At 41.9% G+C, this 15,660-nt stretch overlaps 1 protein-coding gene across 1 annotated transcript; it reads left to right on the top strand.

Annotated features, from left to right (window-relative positions):
• Window positions 1–8,258: 8,258 nt before the first annotated feature.
• On the top strand, window positions 8,259–10,750 carry LOC147615435 (uncharacterized). Its single transcript, XM_086779553.1, has 2 exons — window positions 8,259–10,321; window positions 10,437–10,750. Exons 1-2 carry the CDS (start codon window positions 8,326–8,328, stop codon window positions 10,532–10,534), a joined length of 2,094 nt encoding a protein of 697 aa, XP_086635679.1. The 5' UTR covers window positions 8,259–8,325; the 3' UTR covers window positions 10,535–10,750.
• The last annotated feature ends 4,910 nt before the right edge of the window (window positions 10,751–15,660 follow it).

Genomic DNA, 15,660 nt, shown 5'->3' with positions numbered 1-15,660 from the left:
AATTTGGAAATGACTCTTAGCAAAGCACAAGGGAGCCATCTTGATTTTGATCCAAGCAAAGGTTTTCCTTCATTCGCCTCCATTTCTTCAGATCAAGGACTCCTCTAGAATTGAAAGTCTTAAGACTCTCAATGGTCATCGACAAATCCCCTTGAATAACACTGACCATCACATCATAACTTCTCCTATCAAAGGAGAAATATATAGGCGATAGATAAAGCAGTGGATTAAGTGACTCTTTGGCACTTTCTTCAATTTCTTTGCTTTCAACTCTTTGTGCAAAGAAACCATCCTCTTCTTGACTCTCACTAGATTCTTGGCTACTTGTATCAGGCACAAAGTATTCTTCGATCGTAGTTTGCTCACTTGGGCCATCTTCAATCCCAGGATCTTCAATCCACAAGCTTATCCTACACACACATGGACATATTTAGAAAGTTATCATGTTTTAAAAAGGGAAAAAAATTCTTAATATAATGCTATTCATTTATCCCTTTGACCATCGTAGTTTGCTCATAGTCCTAGTTTACTACATAGTCCTACTTTCCCTAGTTTTTCTAGTTTACTGCTCAGACCTTGTTTTTTGATTTTCCTACCACATATCAAATAGACTGTGTGATTTAGAGACAAGGGAGAGAGAGAGAAAATTACCTTCAATGTTTAGTCCAATAGCAAGATTCTTTGAGTAAAAGCGGTGGTGGAAGCAACATATGACAAGGTGGAAGCGGGCATTTTTGAATGACAATGAAAATCATGCATATTTCTTACGTGTCCTAGTTTACCTTGGGAAGACGCTCAAACCTTATTAATTGACCACTACATGCAACCAATAGATTTCTTAAGAAGAAAATGTTGAAAAATGATTAAGATTCAAAAATCTCTAAACCCAATGCAAATGATTACCACAACCTCCCGAATCTATGGTCCGCGTCCTTTTCCCAGCCGCCACCCTCATCCCTAGTTTACTTTTTGTGCGCTTTTGATCCAACGGCCGAGATCTACGCGCTCTTCTCAGCTGTTGATCCCACTTGAGGTGCCTCTTAAAGGCACCATGGGATTTAGAGACGAGGGTTGTAGAGGCCTTCCACGAACAATTTGACTTGTTATAGAAGTACAAGGATCTTTGAGATATTGCTGGAGAAGTGCTTCCAAAAAAATTTACCTTTCACAACAATGAAGGGTAGAAATTTTTAAACTTTGCACATAAAGGGCTACTTTTATTTAAAAAAATTAATATATATTTTGTTAAATTATCTATTTTTTAAATCAAAATTAATAAATACCAGCTGGCTCTAGCTATTAACGTTAAAACTTAAACCATATCTATTTAGTATTATCCACATCATGATTCACCGTTGTTTCTCCTTCACCCAAAATAAAAAATTATGGGTTGTTTCTCCTTGCTTGGTGCTCACTGTTTACCCATTCTGCAGACTACAACCATAGCTGCTATTGAAGGTACATAGACAGCGCGAAGGAGGGATTTAGTGGTTAGCGCCAAGCCTCAAGCAAGCTAGTCGTCGAAGTTTTCAGAGTTCCAACGACTACCACACAGGTAAGCTAATTTCTTGCTTTCTAAATTGTGAGTTGGTTGTATGTTGACGTCGTTACAGTCGGCTGTATGTTCTCTTAGGCAACGACGCAAGTCGACTGTATGTTCTCTTAAGGACCGATGCAAGCAGCTGTGCTTGGCTTTGTTATGTGGGGCTTAGTCGTGTGTAGGTGATTGTGCAACGGTGGAAAATAGCCGTATGCTATGCGCCATTTTCTTTTTTTTTCACGGTTGTTGCACGATCCTTTGGTGGCTGTTGCACGCTTTTTTTTGTTGCCATGTTGTGACTGGCGACGTTCTACACACTTCTTGCTCATGTGGTGCTGGTTTCTGCCTGCCGTTTGTTGTGTTGATGGCACTGGCTGCTATTGTCCGTGCTAGTCGGCTGAAGGTGAAGGGCCAGTAGGACCACTTGGCACCGTGGTAAGAGGGTCGTGGCTAAGGAGGGGACCAACCTCGTCTTGTGAGGAGGCAGCGGGTTCAAACTTCGGAGTCAATGAATACTAGTGATCGTCCGTGCAAGGTATGGACGAGCACGTTGAGAGCGTGCAAGGGACGATATATATAGAAGTTCGGACTGTAAACATTAAACGTTATGGTTTGTCTGAGGCCGGCTTTCAGGTCGGCATGATCATTGACTGGTAGGTAGGGCCTAGGGTGTGGCCTTGGCGTTACGCTTCTGAATGACGCATTGGCCGGTCGGCCTATGGATTTCGTTGGTCCTACGTCAAATTATGCAGTGTGCTGCTGCTACTACTGCTCTCAGTGCAATGGCAACTAGGGTCTGGCAGAGCAGGCGACAATCCAGCAGCAGTAGGTGAGGGCGAGGCTCGTGCTAGTCAGCTGAATGTGAAGGGCGGGGCAGCGCTCAAGGGCGGGGTAGACCGTAGGACTACCACCTGACACCGTGTGGTAAGAGGGTCGTGGCTGGGGAGGGGGACCATGGTCTGCTGGCAGCAGGAGTCCAGCTGCAGTAGCAGGTGAGGGCAAGGCTACGAGCAAATGTGAGGGCTGCGAGCAGGCAAAGGAGCAATGGCTGGAAGGGGAACGTCGGTAGAGAGGGGAAGGCTTGTGAAGAGATGGTGATGGGGATGGCACCAGCTAGAGTGCAGTGAGAGAGAGAGAGATGTTGCTAGCTAGAGTGGAGAGAGAGAGAGAGAGAGAGAGAGAGAGAGAGAGAGAGAGAGAGCATGTGACACTAGGGCAGCAAGGAAGGCTGTTATAAAAGGGGGTGCGCGGGAAAGCTAGATGAACTTTCAAAGAACAGACCCCCCTAACTGTATAACACGGCCAGCCAGCTCACCACATTGCACTTCAACAACATCGCAGATCCCAGATCTCCAACGAGTCCCTCCAGCAAATGGACTTCGATTGTGTGCACATATGGGAAAGGAGGAAACCAAGGAAGGTGCTATGTGTTTGTGATTGCCCAAGATATCAATGAAGTAGATTTTGGGAAACACGAACTGGATCTCAGCCGTCTGCTTGTTTGCTGATTTTATGAATGATAGAAAGGGTCAACTCTAGAATGGAAGTAGGTGGGAAACTATATTAGATCTGTCACATAAGGATGCTTTTTAGGGGGAAAAATGGCCATGCCGGGATCCTTGTAAGGTACCCAAGGCTATTCCCAGCAGTTATTGTAAAGTAGCTAGTGTGAAGACCTAATCATTGTAAAGAGGCTTGACCTAATAAGTTTCTCAAAAAGTTTAAGGGCCATAAGGACTCGCCACTAAGTGGGATATATCAACTTTCCTTTTTTCCTTGTTTGCAATAGGTTTTTTTTTGCCTTGATGAGGTAGGTCCTTCTTGAAGAACAAAAGCATCTTCTATTAACAAAAATAAAGGGCCATAAGAACTCGCCACTAAGTGGGATATATCAAATTTCCTTTGGGAATAGCTTCTTTATTGAGATCCGTATTTAGTTCACAGTTAAGATGGATTGCAATGTTTCCTTTGGTGTACTTATGTCCTCAAATTTGTTTTGTGTGTTAGGTCTTCTCAGAAAGATATGGCTTCATCATCAAGGATTGGTCGCCCTAAAAAGGGTGCTCAACAATTCAGTCTCTCGATGGCTTTCTCTAGGAAAAGAAGAGTAGAAGAAGTGGGCTCTACTTTACATAGTGAAGATGTTTCAAATGTCCATGCATCACATTCACAATCTTCTACATCTAACCAATCCACCATGAATGTGAGCTTAGATCTTAATGTTCGATTGGAGAATGTACAAGATGATGAAATGGTGGAACCACTTATTACAGATGCGTTAAGAAGCTTGCATGAGGTGAGAGAACAATATGCTACTCATGAAGATGACGTATTGGATCATGAAGGAAATGTTGCAAAGAAGACTAAAGGCGAGCGATCTTATAAAGAGCATTGGAAAGTATACTTCCCATGGAGCTATGCAGTGCATGATGGAAATGGAAAAGAGAGAATACATTGTCGTATGTGTACTCTCTTTAAGATGAGTAATGTGTTTGCTATAGTTGGTAGTACAGTGCTTCAAAGGCCTTCATTAGACGGGCATGAGAATGCATGAGGTTCGTTGGCTCTCACGAGGGCAAGTGACTAAAAGGCTTGTAAATCTCATGCCAACTCTTTTACGCATATGGTTGCGTGAAAGATATGAGTTATACATTTTTTTACTTCCTTTAAGGTTAAATTCTTTTTACATTTATTGGCCGATATGCTTCATTATCTTAATATCTTAAATAAGAAGTTTCAGGTGGAGCATGTGGATATCACTTCAATTGGGACACAATTAGTGGTGACCATGGACACTCTTGAGGCACGCTTTCTCTTGGGTGAGTTTGGTCATGGTGCTACTCATATTTGTGCATTTTTTCAACAAGTTAAAGATGGACGCATGACTTTTGAAAGTGACACTCAAGGATGTGAGAAGTATTCTCTTCACAATGAAACTCTAGGGGAGAAAGATGATTGTCGACACTTAACCACTTGGGACAGTTGTATTAATGTTGGCAAACAATTTGTTGGTAAAGTTATATCTTCCTTGCATAGCTGTTTTCATGATTTAAAGCTTTTTGAGGCTACAAAGATCTTTAGTCCAAGGGACTATCCACCTAATGTGCGCGGTTGCTTTTCCATGGGAGCGATTTGGATAAGGGCCTTGTTGGAAAAATTTGGATGTTTAGTAAATGCTGATGTATGCAAGACAGAGTATGAAGATTTCATGATTACGTTAAAGAGAACATGCCCTGGACAGAGTATGCATATGGCTTGGCAATTTTGTGGACATGATGTTGAATGGGATCAAGCTTTTGGTGAGATGAAAAAGCTATGGCATGCATGGTTGGTTATTGTGGCAAGCACAATTAGAGGTTTCTCAAAGATGAATCGTATCAAGTCTAATGATCGTAACAGACTATCCTTGGAAACTTTGAATAAGCTCATGTTTCTCTCATACAATGGTGAAAAAGATGCATTAGAGGTGGATTGGGATGCAATATATATCACATGGGATGCTCCAAAAGCCCATCGCAATGTCAATGTGATGACAATTGAATAGTGCAAAGAAGGTAGCTTTTCATTATTCATGACTTGTTTGATGTGTGGTTATTATTGATGACATTATTCATGACGTTGATGGTCATATGAGCTTTTGGTGATGATCTATTGTAATGAAACATTTGTGATATTTTACTTCTATGATTTGGTTTCTAAGATTCTAGATTATGTTGGACCTGCATGATGGTGAGTTTATGGATTGATGATTTGATGATGTACAATTCATGAGATTTCTTGGTTGTATTTTAAGTACGTTTGCTTAAAAATACAATCTTTATGTTAGATGTAATCTTTTTAAGTATATTGTTGATTGTATTTTATCTAGAAAGACAATATTTATGTTACATGCAATAGTTTTAAGTATTGTTGGTTGTATTTTACCTAGAAAGGTAACTTTAATGTCAAGCCATCTCTCGAAGGGCAAAGAAAAAAAATTGCCTTTCTTGGAGAAGGGCAACTTAAAAAGAGACCTTCCTAGAAAACAAGGTACCTCACTTGCAAAAATAAACACTATTCTGAAGCATTTTTAACGCCAAATTTAAAAAGGCCCGAGTATATTCAAGGAGGCTGCCCGATCTCTCAAGTTCACTTTATGCCGGTTTGCCCTCGTGTAGCCATGCGAATGTTCTGCCCGATGTCACTTTATGTCGGGTTGCCCTGTGTAGCCACTGCGAATGTTCTACTACTGCGCTACATGTGTTTCGCAAGTCCATGGGTGTGCGACTTGCTTGTAACCCAACCCCTGCCACCCGAGTTTACATCGCATGCCCAAGTTCACTTTTTTACGAAAATCGGATGGCTGCTCGTGTTTCATTTTGCGTGCCCGAGTTTCGGGCCGTCGATGCCATGCTCCCCCCTTCTTAAATGCACCATGCCTTTTATAGCTGAGGGGGGGACTGAGGGATCAATGCAACATTCACGGAAAGAATTTTTTAGCCTGAAAATTGTTACTGTTATCCAAATAATAGAGGGTTTTTCCCCAAAATTTGCAGATCTTTTTGGCCAATTATAACTAGAATGTCCCTATCATTTTCCATTATTCAAAATTGCAAACTTTAACCTTGTAGGTAGAAACCAAAATCTTACAAGTGCATTGTAATTGTTTGCATGTTTCCTCTAAACATTGGATCAATGGCTAGGAATCACACAGATTTCGGGGGAAGGGGGGGCAGAGAAACTTTTCCAAGTCCCCTTTTGCCAAAAGGATTTATACTTAAGAGGCCGACGCAATATAAACCCAAGTGGGGGCGTGGGAGTCACCATACTTATCCACTACACCAAACATTCCAACAAGTAGTTAAGATAGAGATTTAATACATATACATACAAACTTTGGAGCCTAGAGTCCGAAAAAAAAGAGGCCATATGGCTGCTCGTCGCTAGCCCAATCGGACGACCTCTATCACATAGCCCCCCACACCTATCGTTGATCCCAAGGAGCCCGAGTTCACAATTTGCAAACTTAGCTTGACCTCCGCCCCTCATTTTCCCGATAGGATCATTGAGGACCCTAACTTACAAATTGCAAACTTGGCCAACCGGGAAATTCAATAGTTATGATGAGCTCCCAAACCATTGGTCGCCACCCCCATGTAGCTTAGTGCTGAGGGGCTACATGGTTCAAATCCCACACCCTTACAATAAAGAAAAGCAAAGGTGATGCTTCACATCGAGTGTTTGGGAAATACGCCGGTTAGAAATGTAAAACTGCCGGTTGAGGTTGGGGAAAGGAAAAATCTCGGCATAAAACTACATAAAAATGGAATAATAGTCTTGTAGATATTTCCAAATTTTCAGTTGGGAGATGTATCAATAGGAATGGTGGATGGTTAAGAATATAATTTTTCCCAAACAGCCTGAATCATGTCTCTTTGCTTGGTTAGTCTATTGAACATGAAAACTCCATTTTCAAAAACGCCTACCCAAAACATTAGTCAAAAGTTGAGAAGACCTTCACACGCTATTGAACAAAACTTCATTTTCAAAAGGGCCTACCCAAAAATGAGTCAAAAGTTGAAAAGACCTTCACAAGCTATATATATATATAACAAGGTAAAATCTCATATTTCTCTACCAAATAAAAGAGATAGTTTTACGTTGAAAAATAAAAAAGATCAATAAAAGAACTAAGTGAATTCTATTTAAAAAAACTATCACAAAATTATAGTTATATGCTTTATAGTTTTATTTGAAAAAATTCAAGGAAAATAAAGAGAGAATCGTATAGCAATATAATTTTTGTGTGAGAATGCACATATGTGGGTGATATTTACATTATGTAAAGAGGTGTACGTGCTTGCGTGCGTGCGTGTGTGTGTGTGTGCGTGTGTGCGCGTGTGTGTGTGTGAGAGAGAGAGAGACACAGAGAGAGAGAGAGAAAGAGAGAGAGAGAGAGAGAGAGAGAGAGAGAGAGCGAGCGAGCAAGAGAAGAAGAGATAGTTTTGTGTGTATTTATGCAAACAAATTCAATCAATATATGAAGTTTTTTTGTGATTGTGTCAACACATTTAGTAAATACATATAGTTTCGAGTGTAAATTAATGGAGTAGAGAGAGACTACATCTTTGATTGTATTTTGTGTAGACCAAACCTAATCAACCACATAAAAATCAATTGAGAGACTAACAACCTCATAAAAAGAAGAGGTACTAAGAAGGCAAGACAACAGAGTTTGGACTGTAAAACTTCAAATGATGACCCTCCCATGAAAATAGTTAATAAAATAATCTAGTGGGGCCATTGTGTTGGGAGTGTGAATTTCTTAATGATGGCCCTTCTGATTAACTTGTAAAAGTAGTATGTGTAGTGTAACACATACTATCAAAAGACTCATTAAGCTCAGTGTATGTGAATAGAACTCTCTAAAAACTTGAGTTTCTTCAAGACTTGCAAGTTACGCCTCAAAGCATTTATTTTTGCCTCCTCAATGACTTGATATTCATTCATTTCTACTACAATCTATTGCTTGGCTCTAAGACAAGACACATATGCTTGTAAAGTTCTAGCACAAGGTGTCCTCTCTCTCTCTCTCTCTCTTACAAACAAAAACTTGTCGATCCCTAGTTTACTTTTTGTGCGCTTCCGATCCAAAGGCCGAGATCTGCGCGCTCATCTCAGCCGTCGATCCCACTTGAGGTACCTCTTAAAGGCAACACCGTGGGATTTATAGGCTGAGCCAGTCCGCTCGCGTGCCACAATGTCGTGTTGACTCAAGCCCGCTGTGCTCTACGGTCCAGGTGGAAATGGCGACCTCGTCATCTCCACGCACAGAAATCTTGGCCTCCTCTCTGCTCATCTCCCAGCGCTTGCAGCTTGCTCTTGCTCCCAATTCGCTTCTCCTTTTGCACCGTAGTCAATGGCGATGCCTGATAAGCTCTTATTCTTTAGTCCTGCAAACCTTGTCTGGGTTGCTGGAGCATGCTTGCTCCTCTTTGGGGCCATCAGAGGAGGAGGGCATGTGCCACAAGCTTGCTCAACCCTTGCATGAATTTTGTCTGGCTGTGCAAGAAGTAGAGACATGTATGCAGGAGTCCCTCCCAAGCAGCTCCAGTTCCACGCATTCATGGTTGGTGGAGAAGGCACTTAAGCAAGGTATGAGCACGGATGTCGTGGACGTCCATCTTCATCGCCTGCTGTGGACATTTTCGGTTGTGTGTGAGCAAATCTCAAGGTCTGCTCCATTTGATAGCATGGAATTCTTTATATCACAACTAACAAGAGAGCTCTGTGCAATATGGGCATGTGTGGATGCACATGATGACTTCTGCGTAGCTCAAAGCCTCTTGAACAAAATCAAGGGTGAGGAGGAAGGAGAAGCCTGCCAGCTTGCCGATTTTGTTCTGCAAAAGCTATCTTGTGTTGAGAGTTTGAGCCGCATAACACATGGTGATGCTTTGCCCCCCTTTTTATGGGTGGATCCAGAGGGCTTGCAGAGAAATCCAGAGATCCTTGGTCTGGGTGGTTATGGCAAAGTACACGAGGCTCTCTGGTTAGGGGGTCGTTTTGCTGTAAAAGACTTCTTTTATATAGACGACAATAAGATGTTTGGGAGGGAGGCAGCCATTCAAGCCCAACTGCGTCACCCCAATGTGATACCGCTTGTCTGTTGCACAAAGAGCCCCTCTTTGTGCAAGTGTAGTCTTGTGATGGAGCTCATGAAACAAGACCTTCGGGTCCTCATGATGCAGAGAATGGAGGCTGGAATGGATCCACCCTTTCCTCTCTTACTTGCAGTGGACCTCATGTTGCAGATTGCCAAAGGGATGGAGTACTTGCATAGTGCGAGCCTTCGCATCATACACAGGGACCTCAAGTCCTCCAACATATTGGTGAGCTTCTCAAGTAGGGATGGGGTCGGTAGCTCGTATGCAAATGATGTGAGCCCTCTTGTGCATCTCAAAGTGGCTGACTTTGGAATGTCCAAAGCTAAGTATGCGAGCTCAAGATACACCACAAGACAAACAGGTGCAACGCCATGGAGAGCTCCAGAGGTATTTGAGGCCAACCCTGAGGATGAGGTGGAGGGTGGTCACCCTAATGCAAAATACACAAACAAGGCAGATGTTTATAGCTTTGCCTTGGTCTGCTATGAGATCTTGACCGGAAAGTCCCCCTTTGAGGAGGGCACTCAAATCCGAAGGAGGGTGCTGGCAGGGGAAAGGCCAACGCTGCCTTCTTTTTGTCCCCCAGCTTTATCAAGTTTCATCAAAACATGCTGGCATGCAGAACCAGCTCAGAGGCCAACCTTCACCCAGATCTGCAGAATGCTTCGCTACTTCAAAGCTTGCATTCTTCTTCAGGATCATGACGATCACAATCCAACACATCATAATTGGTTGTTGCACCCTGTCTCCTCTGCCATGTGTGCTCGCATCGATGATATGCTACGAAGTCTAGTGCAGCAGTTAGGTGCTGATCATCGACCGCAGCCTGTAATGATCATTCCTTTGGAGATGTATTGCTGCAGACTAGTATTTCAAAAAAGAGATGACAACGAAGCCAACAGCAGCCCATATGTGCAAAGCTCTTTTCATGCCCTCACTGATGAGACTGCTGTTGGATTACGAAGCCTGGATCAGATCTCATTGGAAAACCAGAGGAGTGGTGTTGCGCTTGCAGAATCAAGGCGGATTTCCAAGGGCTACTTCACTGGTATCTTTGGGTGGCTAAAGAGACTCTCCTGCTTGAAGGGCACACAAAATGACACTTCAGTTGACACACAACATGCAGCCAATTCAGGTGACAAACTTCCTTGCTTTGAAACTTACGCACATTGGGTATTTTGGACCACTGCTATGGCTTCCTTGCATGCCTATAGTTTTTCTCACGTACTGCGTTCTAACTTGGCAAGCAGAGTTTCGAGATGCACCCGCAAAGATCCAAGCAATAGTTGAATGGCCAAAACCCAAGTCAGTAAAGGAAGTCAGAGGATTCCTAGGGTTAACCGGATAGTATAGGATCTTTATACCTAGGTATGCTCAGATAGCATCCCCTTTAACTAACCTTCTCAAGAACAGTACACTTTTTCAGTGGACTGCGATGTGTCAGAGTACCTTTGACAAGCTGAAGACAGAGCTCAGCCTTAGTAACCAACCCTGTTCTTAAATTGCCACATTTTACCAAAGCCTTTGAGGTAGTTATTACTGATGCCAGCGGATTTGCCTTAGGCTGTGCTCTAAATTTAATTCAAGCCATTGTTAGAAGCATGAAATCAAATAGCCAAGATTCATCATTCAAGTAAGAGTCAAGACTCAAGGTAAAAAGTGCATCTACGATGTCAAATCCCACGATAGTCTCAAAGTTCACTAACTAAAATCTTAATGTCAACTGTCAAATACAAAAACTCAAGATCTCAAAATAAGTAGCTGTTAACGTCATTATGGAAAATTAAAAATCCTAAACTACTCTCGTTGAGTGGCTCTGCTCTATGAGCTCTTGCCATCACTATCTGCATCTAAATCACTCTCATGGGAGGAGTCCTCTATCTCCCCCACCCTTGCCACCATCTAAATCACTCTCATGGGAGGAGTCCTCTATCTCCCCCACCCTTGCCACCATCTCCTTAGAAGAATCACTAGTATGACCACTAGAAAGAGTCCCCACCATAGCTTGGTCACAGCCATGTCCACCTCGTCGTATATATGTGCATGGAGCAAAGGAAGTGTCATAAGCATGCATCATCTATTGCAATCAAGGGTGCACCAGTGGATACTTGTGCAACTTCCCTTGATTGTGCATGAGTGATGCATCGAAAGCATCCCTCATCCTCCCAAAGAAAATAGGCCATGTCCTCATCCATACGCCTCTAGACAAATGATATGTGAATCTGCTCCGCTCGCTCAAGGATAAGCTCCAACTTCCTAAGAATTTTAGGATCAACTTCCTTCACTTTCCATTGCAAACATATCCCCTCTATCAATACAGGCACTGGTGTCCGAGCCTTTAAGTCGCTCCAAGAGATGAAGGTTGGCATTTACATACACCAACCTATCAAGCTAAGACGTGCTTAACATGTAACAAATTCAAATTATTAACGAGTTGATGTGATATAACCACATATGAAGTCTGAAATTATGATTAAATTTTATTTTTATCTATTTCTTTTCTTGGGATGTATATCGGCACATGTACTCCATATGCGCTCAGCTGCTCCACTAGTACACTCCTCGCATGAACTGATCTTGATCATGGATGGGACAGACTCCTCTTCAATCCTACAAGATGGTATTACTAGATAGTTATTGCAAGAATGTGAGATGGCTTAAACATAAGGGAAGCATGAGTTATTGCAAGAATGTGACATACTTACTCTACTTGCTCTTCTAGAAGAAAGATCCTATCCACATAGGATGTCCAACCACTCACAAGAATGCGGTTAGACCAATGTTATTGATCCTTGTATAAAGGATGCAACGTGTAAGAAACCATGTGAATTGGTTTATAAAACCAATTCCATCTGTCAGTCCAAATCCAACATAGATCATCTACCCTACAAATTCTAACCCAATAGAGACTCTATCTATTTGAAATGTGAATAAGATGTGATAATGCGGCATGCCACTTACAAGTAATACTAATAGTTAACAAAATTGCATACTTCTCATTTTTTGAAAGGCATCTACAATTTATCATACTTTCCTTGAGCCTATGCATGTAGTGGAAGAGTAAGCTCATTTTACTTTCTTCATGGTCAAACAATCTCAAAATGAAGTACAATGGTGCAATGGCTATCTTTATAGACGCCACTTCCTCCCAAAAATTACTATCCAAGATGTAAGTAGTAATAGTGCGGGCCTCCACTTTACGGCTTCCACTCCAACAATCCCACTCTTCACTATAAACAAGCTGCCTAATTGCATCCTTTGTTTGTGTCATCCTAATTATATCATCAAGAAATTAAATCTTAAGTATTAAGATTGCAAAATGAGAATTGAACTCTCCAAAAAAGCTAGCCACTTGTAGCTTACCTTTGAAGAACGAGGAAAAGATAGATTTGTTTGGCCTTATCAAGTGTAGAGTGCACCCATTCTAGCTTTGCAATGTCCTCCATCATCAACAAATCCAAAGAATGGGATGCACATGGAGTCCAGATAATGGTATGTTAATCCCTCTCCATAAATTCACCCATCTTAGCACAATTGGAGCCATTGTCTGTGATAACTTGGACCACATTTTGTGGCCCAATCTCCTCAATGGCTTGCCCAATGTGGCCACAAAAGAGAGCTAGTGCTTGAGTTTTCCTTGTAATGAATCTAATGATTTGTGTGGCCTTATCAAGTGTAGAGTGCACCCATTCTAGCTTTGCAATGTCCTCCATCATCAAATCCAAAGAATGGGATGCACATGGAGTCCTGACAATGGTATGTTAATCCCTCTCCACAATTTCCCCATCTTGGCACAATTGGAGCCATTGTCTATGATAACTTAGACCAAATTTTGTGGCCCAATCTCCTCAACGGCTTGCCCAATGTGGCCATAAATCTACTCCCCACCAGTAATAATCAATCTAGGAGAGCAGATGCATCAATGGCAGGCAACAATGTGGTGCCAGCACAAGATGATACCAGAATATGTATTATGTGACGGTGCCACTAACAATCGAAAAATCATGCATTAGAAGAAGAGGAGACATCATAAATTTACAAAGTTCAAACCTTTATGAAAGATTTTAATAAAACATTTACATGAAGCATAGTTGTGGAGTGTCGAGACTTGGTAGTTTGTGACTCATCATGTCACTCCATCCATTTGACACTATGCTGCAATGCTGCAATCACAATGCTGCCCACCAACAAGATGTCAATCCAATGAGCTTATCCTCAATTTTCCTCACTTGATCTGTCAAAAGTGAGTAGTCCTCAAAGACTCGGCATTCACTGGATGTAGGCTTGTAGCTCCCACTCCTGCGACGACGGCGGATGCCACAAGTGCATTATCAAACTTGTGTGGTAAGTTGGGCAATAAGCTATGTGAAAGGCAAGGTTGCATTAATAAAAGAAACGATGCTCCATAATTTGGGTCTCTTGCTTCAACTTTGGAGCATAGTTAGCATCGAGCGTCATTTGGCATCTTGGAGGCTCTCTTCCCCTTTTCCTTCTGGCTACCCTAGAGTGCACTTGGGGGGGCATTGACATCCATTCATACCCACTAGCACCACTAACAAAGCTTGATGAACTTGGAGAAGGCATGCCAATGTGGGTGGCGCATCACTTGAGTTGACATTAGCCAAGGACTGACCAATGTTAGATGAATCGAGAGTGACGGGAACTAGAAGATGCATAATTAGGATGAAAGGGCCCTTGTTAAGAGGTTTGTGTCGATGTTGCTGCTCCCACACGTAGTCTTCTTGATGCCTCCTTTTGCTTGGTTTCTTCCACGTTTACATTGATGGCCTCCGGAGGTAGAGACAAATGGAGAAGTGCTCGTATTCCCGCAAAGTTTGATGGTTAACCACTATAGGCAAGAAAGACACCTTTCAAAACATGAGTGCACCCATGTGTTCCTTGTGACTTTTTCCATGTGCAGTGTGACTTCACACGGGTTGTGGCTCCTCGTTGAACTTCTCCACAAAACTTGCAAACCACACATTTTGTGTCGGATGTCTAATACTTATGAATGAGCATTGAATCCCCAATGTCATGCATATTAGGCAATTTGCGAGGATGCATGATGGGGGCAGGGTTGGGACTTGGAATTTAAGGCTAAACATTTGAGGAAAAATCTTAAATTTCTATTTTTTTTAAAAAGAAATTAAGCATGAAAATGCCCAAATTCATGAGAGATTGGGGGAGACAATGTGATTAGAGACTAGTGGGTATGAAATTTATGATTTTGGGAGTAGATCTTTTGGTACTGTCAAAATTTGGGCAAGAAAAGGGAGAGAGAGAGAGAGAGAGAGAGAGAGAGAGAGGAAATGGAAAGAAACAAGTTGGAAGAGAAGAGGAGAAAAGGGAAGGAGATGAGAAGAAAATAGAGAAAGATGAAAGGCAAGAAAAGGAGAAAAAGAGGAGGGAAGAAAAGGAGGGAAGAGGAGGGGTGGATTGTGGTGGAGAAGAGAGAAAGAGGAGAAGGGGAAAGGAAGATGAGGGAAGAGGAGGCACGGAGGAGAAGAAGCGAAGGAGTAGCAGGCTACTGGGAAGGCACTTGGGCACTAGGATGTGTGAACAAGCTCACATGAAGCAAACTGGGGGGCAAAATTGACAAGCGCAACAAATGGACAAAATTGCATTTGCAAAAAAAATCCTTCGCCTATTTTTTGACATGACTTTACATTTGGGTGAAATGCCGTTTTGATGGACACATTTTGTTTTGTTTCGTAACATTTTGTGCCAGAAACATTTTGTGGCGTTTCGACGGGGCGAAACATGTTTTTATGTTACTATGCTCCAAAGTACACCACAACTTCCCCCATCAAAGTTACTAGATTGTAGTGCTCAAGGGTTAAGGGTATAGTGCACTATAAAGGGGAACACAACAACCACAACAACCATCACAGGATCCTTTATGCCATACCATTGCAAAAGGTCATACAATAACGTTATAACTATGCATTCTTTACGAAGGGTTAGAACAAAACCTTCAGAGGTGTCAAAAATGACAAAAGAACAAACTAAAGAAAATAATCCAAAACACTTCCCCCATCATAATAAACACATTAAAGCATGAACAAGACTAAGTTTTAAATAGCATGCAATTGCATTGAGTAACTAATTGTATTTATACACAAGGTGATTGTCATTTTTAAATGTATTTTGTATGTTGCATAGTTACACTTAATCGATAAAGTAGCACAAGGGACTACATCCTCACTTGAGACTTAACTATTTTAGTACAAAAAAACAAGCAAAAGAATACTTTCCCCATCACAAACACATTAAACAATGACCTAGGTTGTGTTCTAAATAGCAAGCAACTGCAATGAGTAACAATTACACAAGAAATCCATAAGCAATTGCCACTAACAATTCCACCTTTTTTGCATTGAGTCGAGCTCTCCTAAAATAGACACGTATAATCATACAAGTGAATACTTTCAAGACCATGGGAGCATGTGATAAACTACCAAGAGTCTACACACT

This window comes from Cibotium barometz, chromosome 40 (assembly GCF_041138505.1).
Source record: "Cibotium barometz isolate CiBa-2024 chromosome 40, ASM4113850v1, whole genome shotgun sequence".
Classification (NCBI taxonomy): Eukaryota; Viridiplantae; Streptophyta; class Polypodiopsida; order Cyatheales; family Cibotiaceae; genus Cibotium; species Cibotium barometz.
This window is presented reverse-complemented; position numbering and strand designations above follow the sequence as displayed.

Coding starts and splice junctions, on each gene's coding strand:
- LOC147615435 (XM_086779553.1), top strand. CDS start 8,326: ATGGCGACCTCGTCATCTCCACGCACAGAAATCTTGGCCTCCTCTCTG. Junction 10,322..10,436: donor ACAACATGCAGCCAATTCAG/GTGACAAACTTC, acceptor CTTGGCAAGCAG/AGTTTCGAGATGCACCCGCA.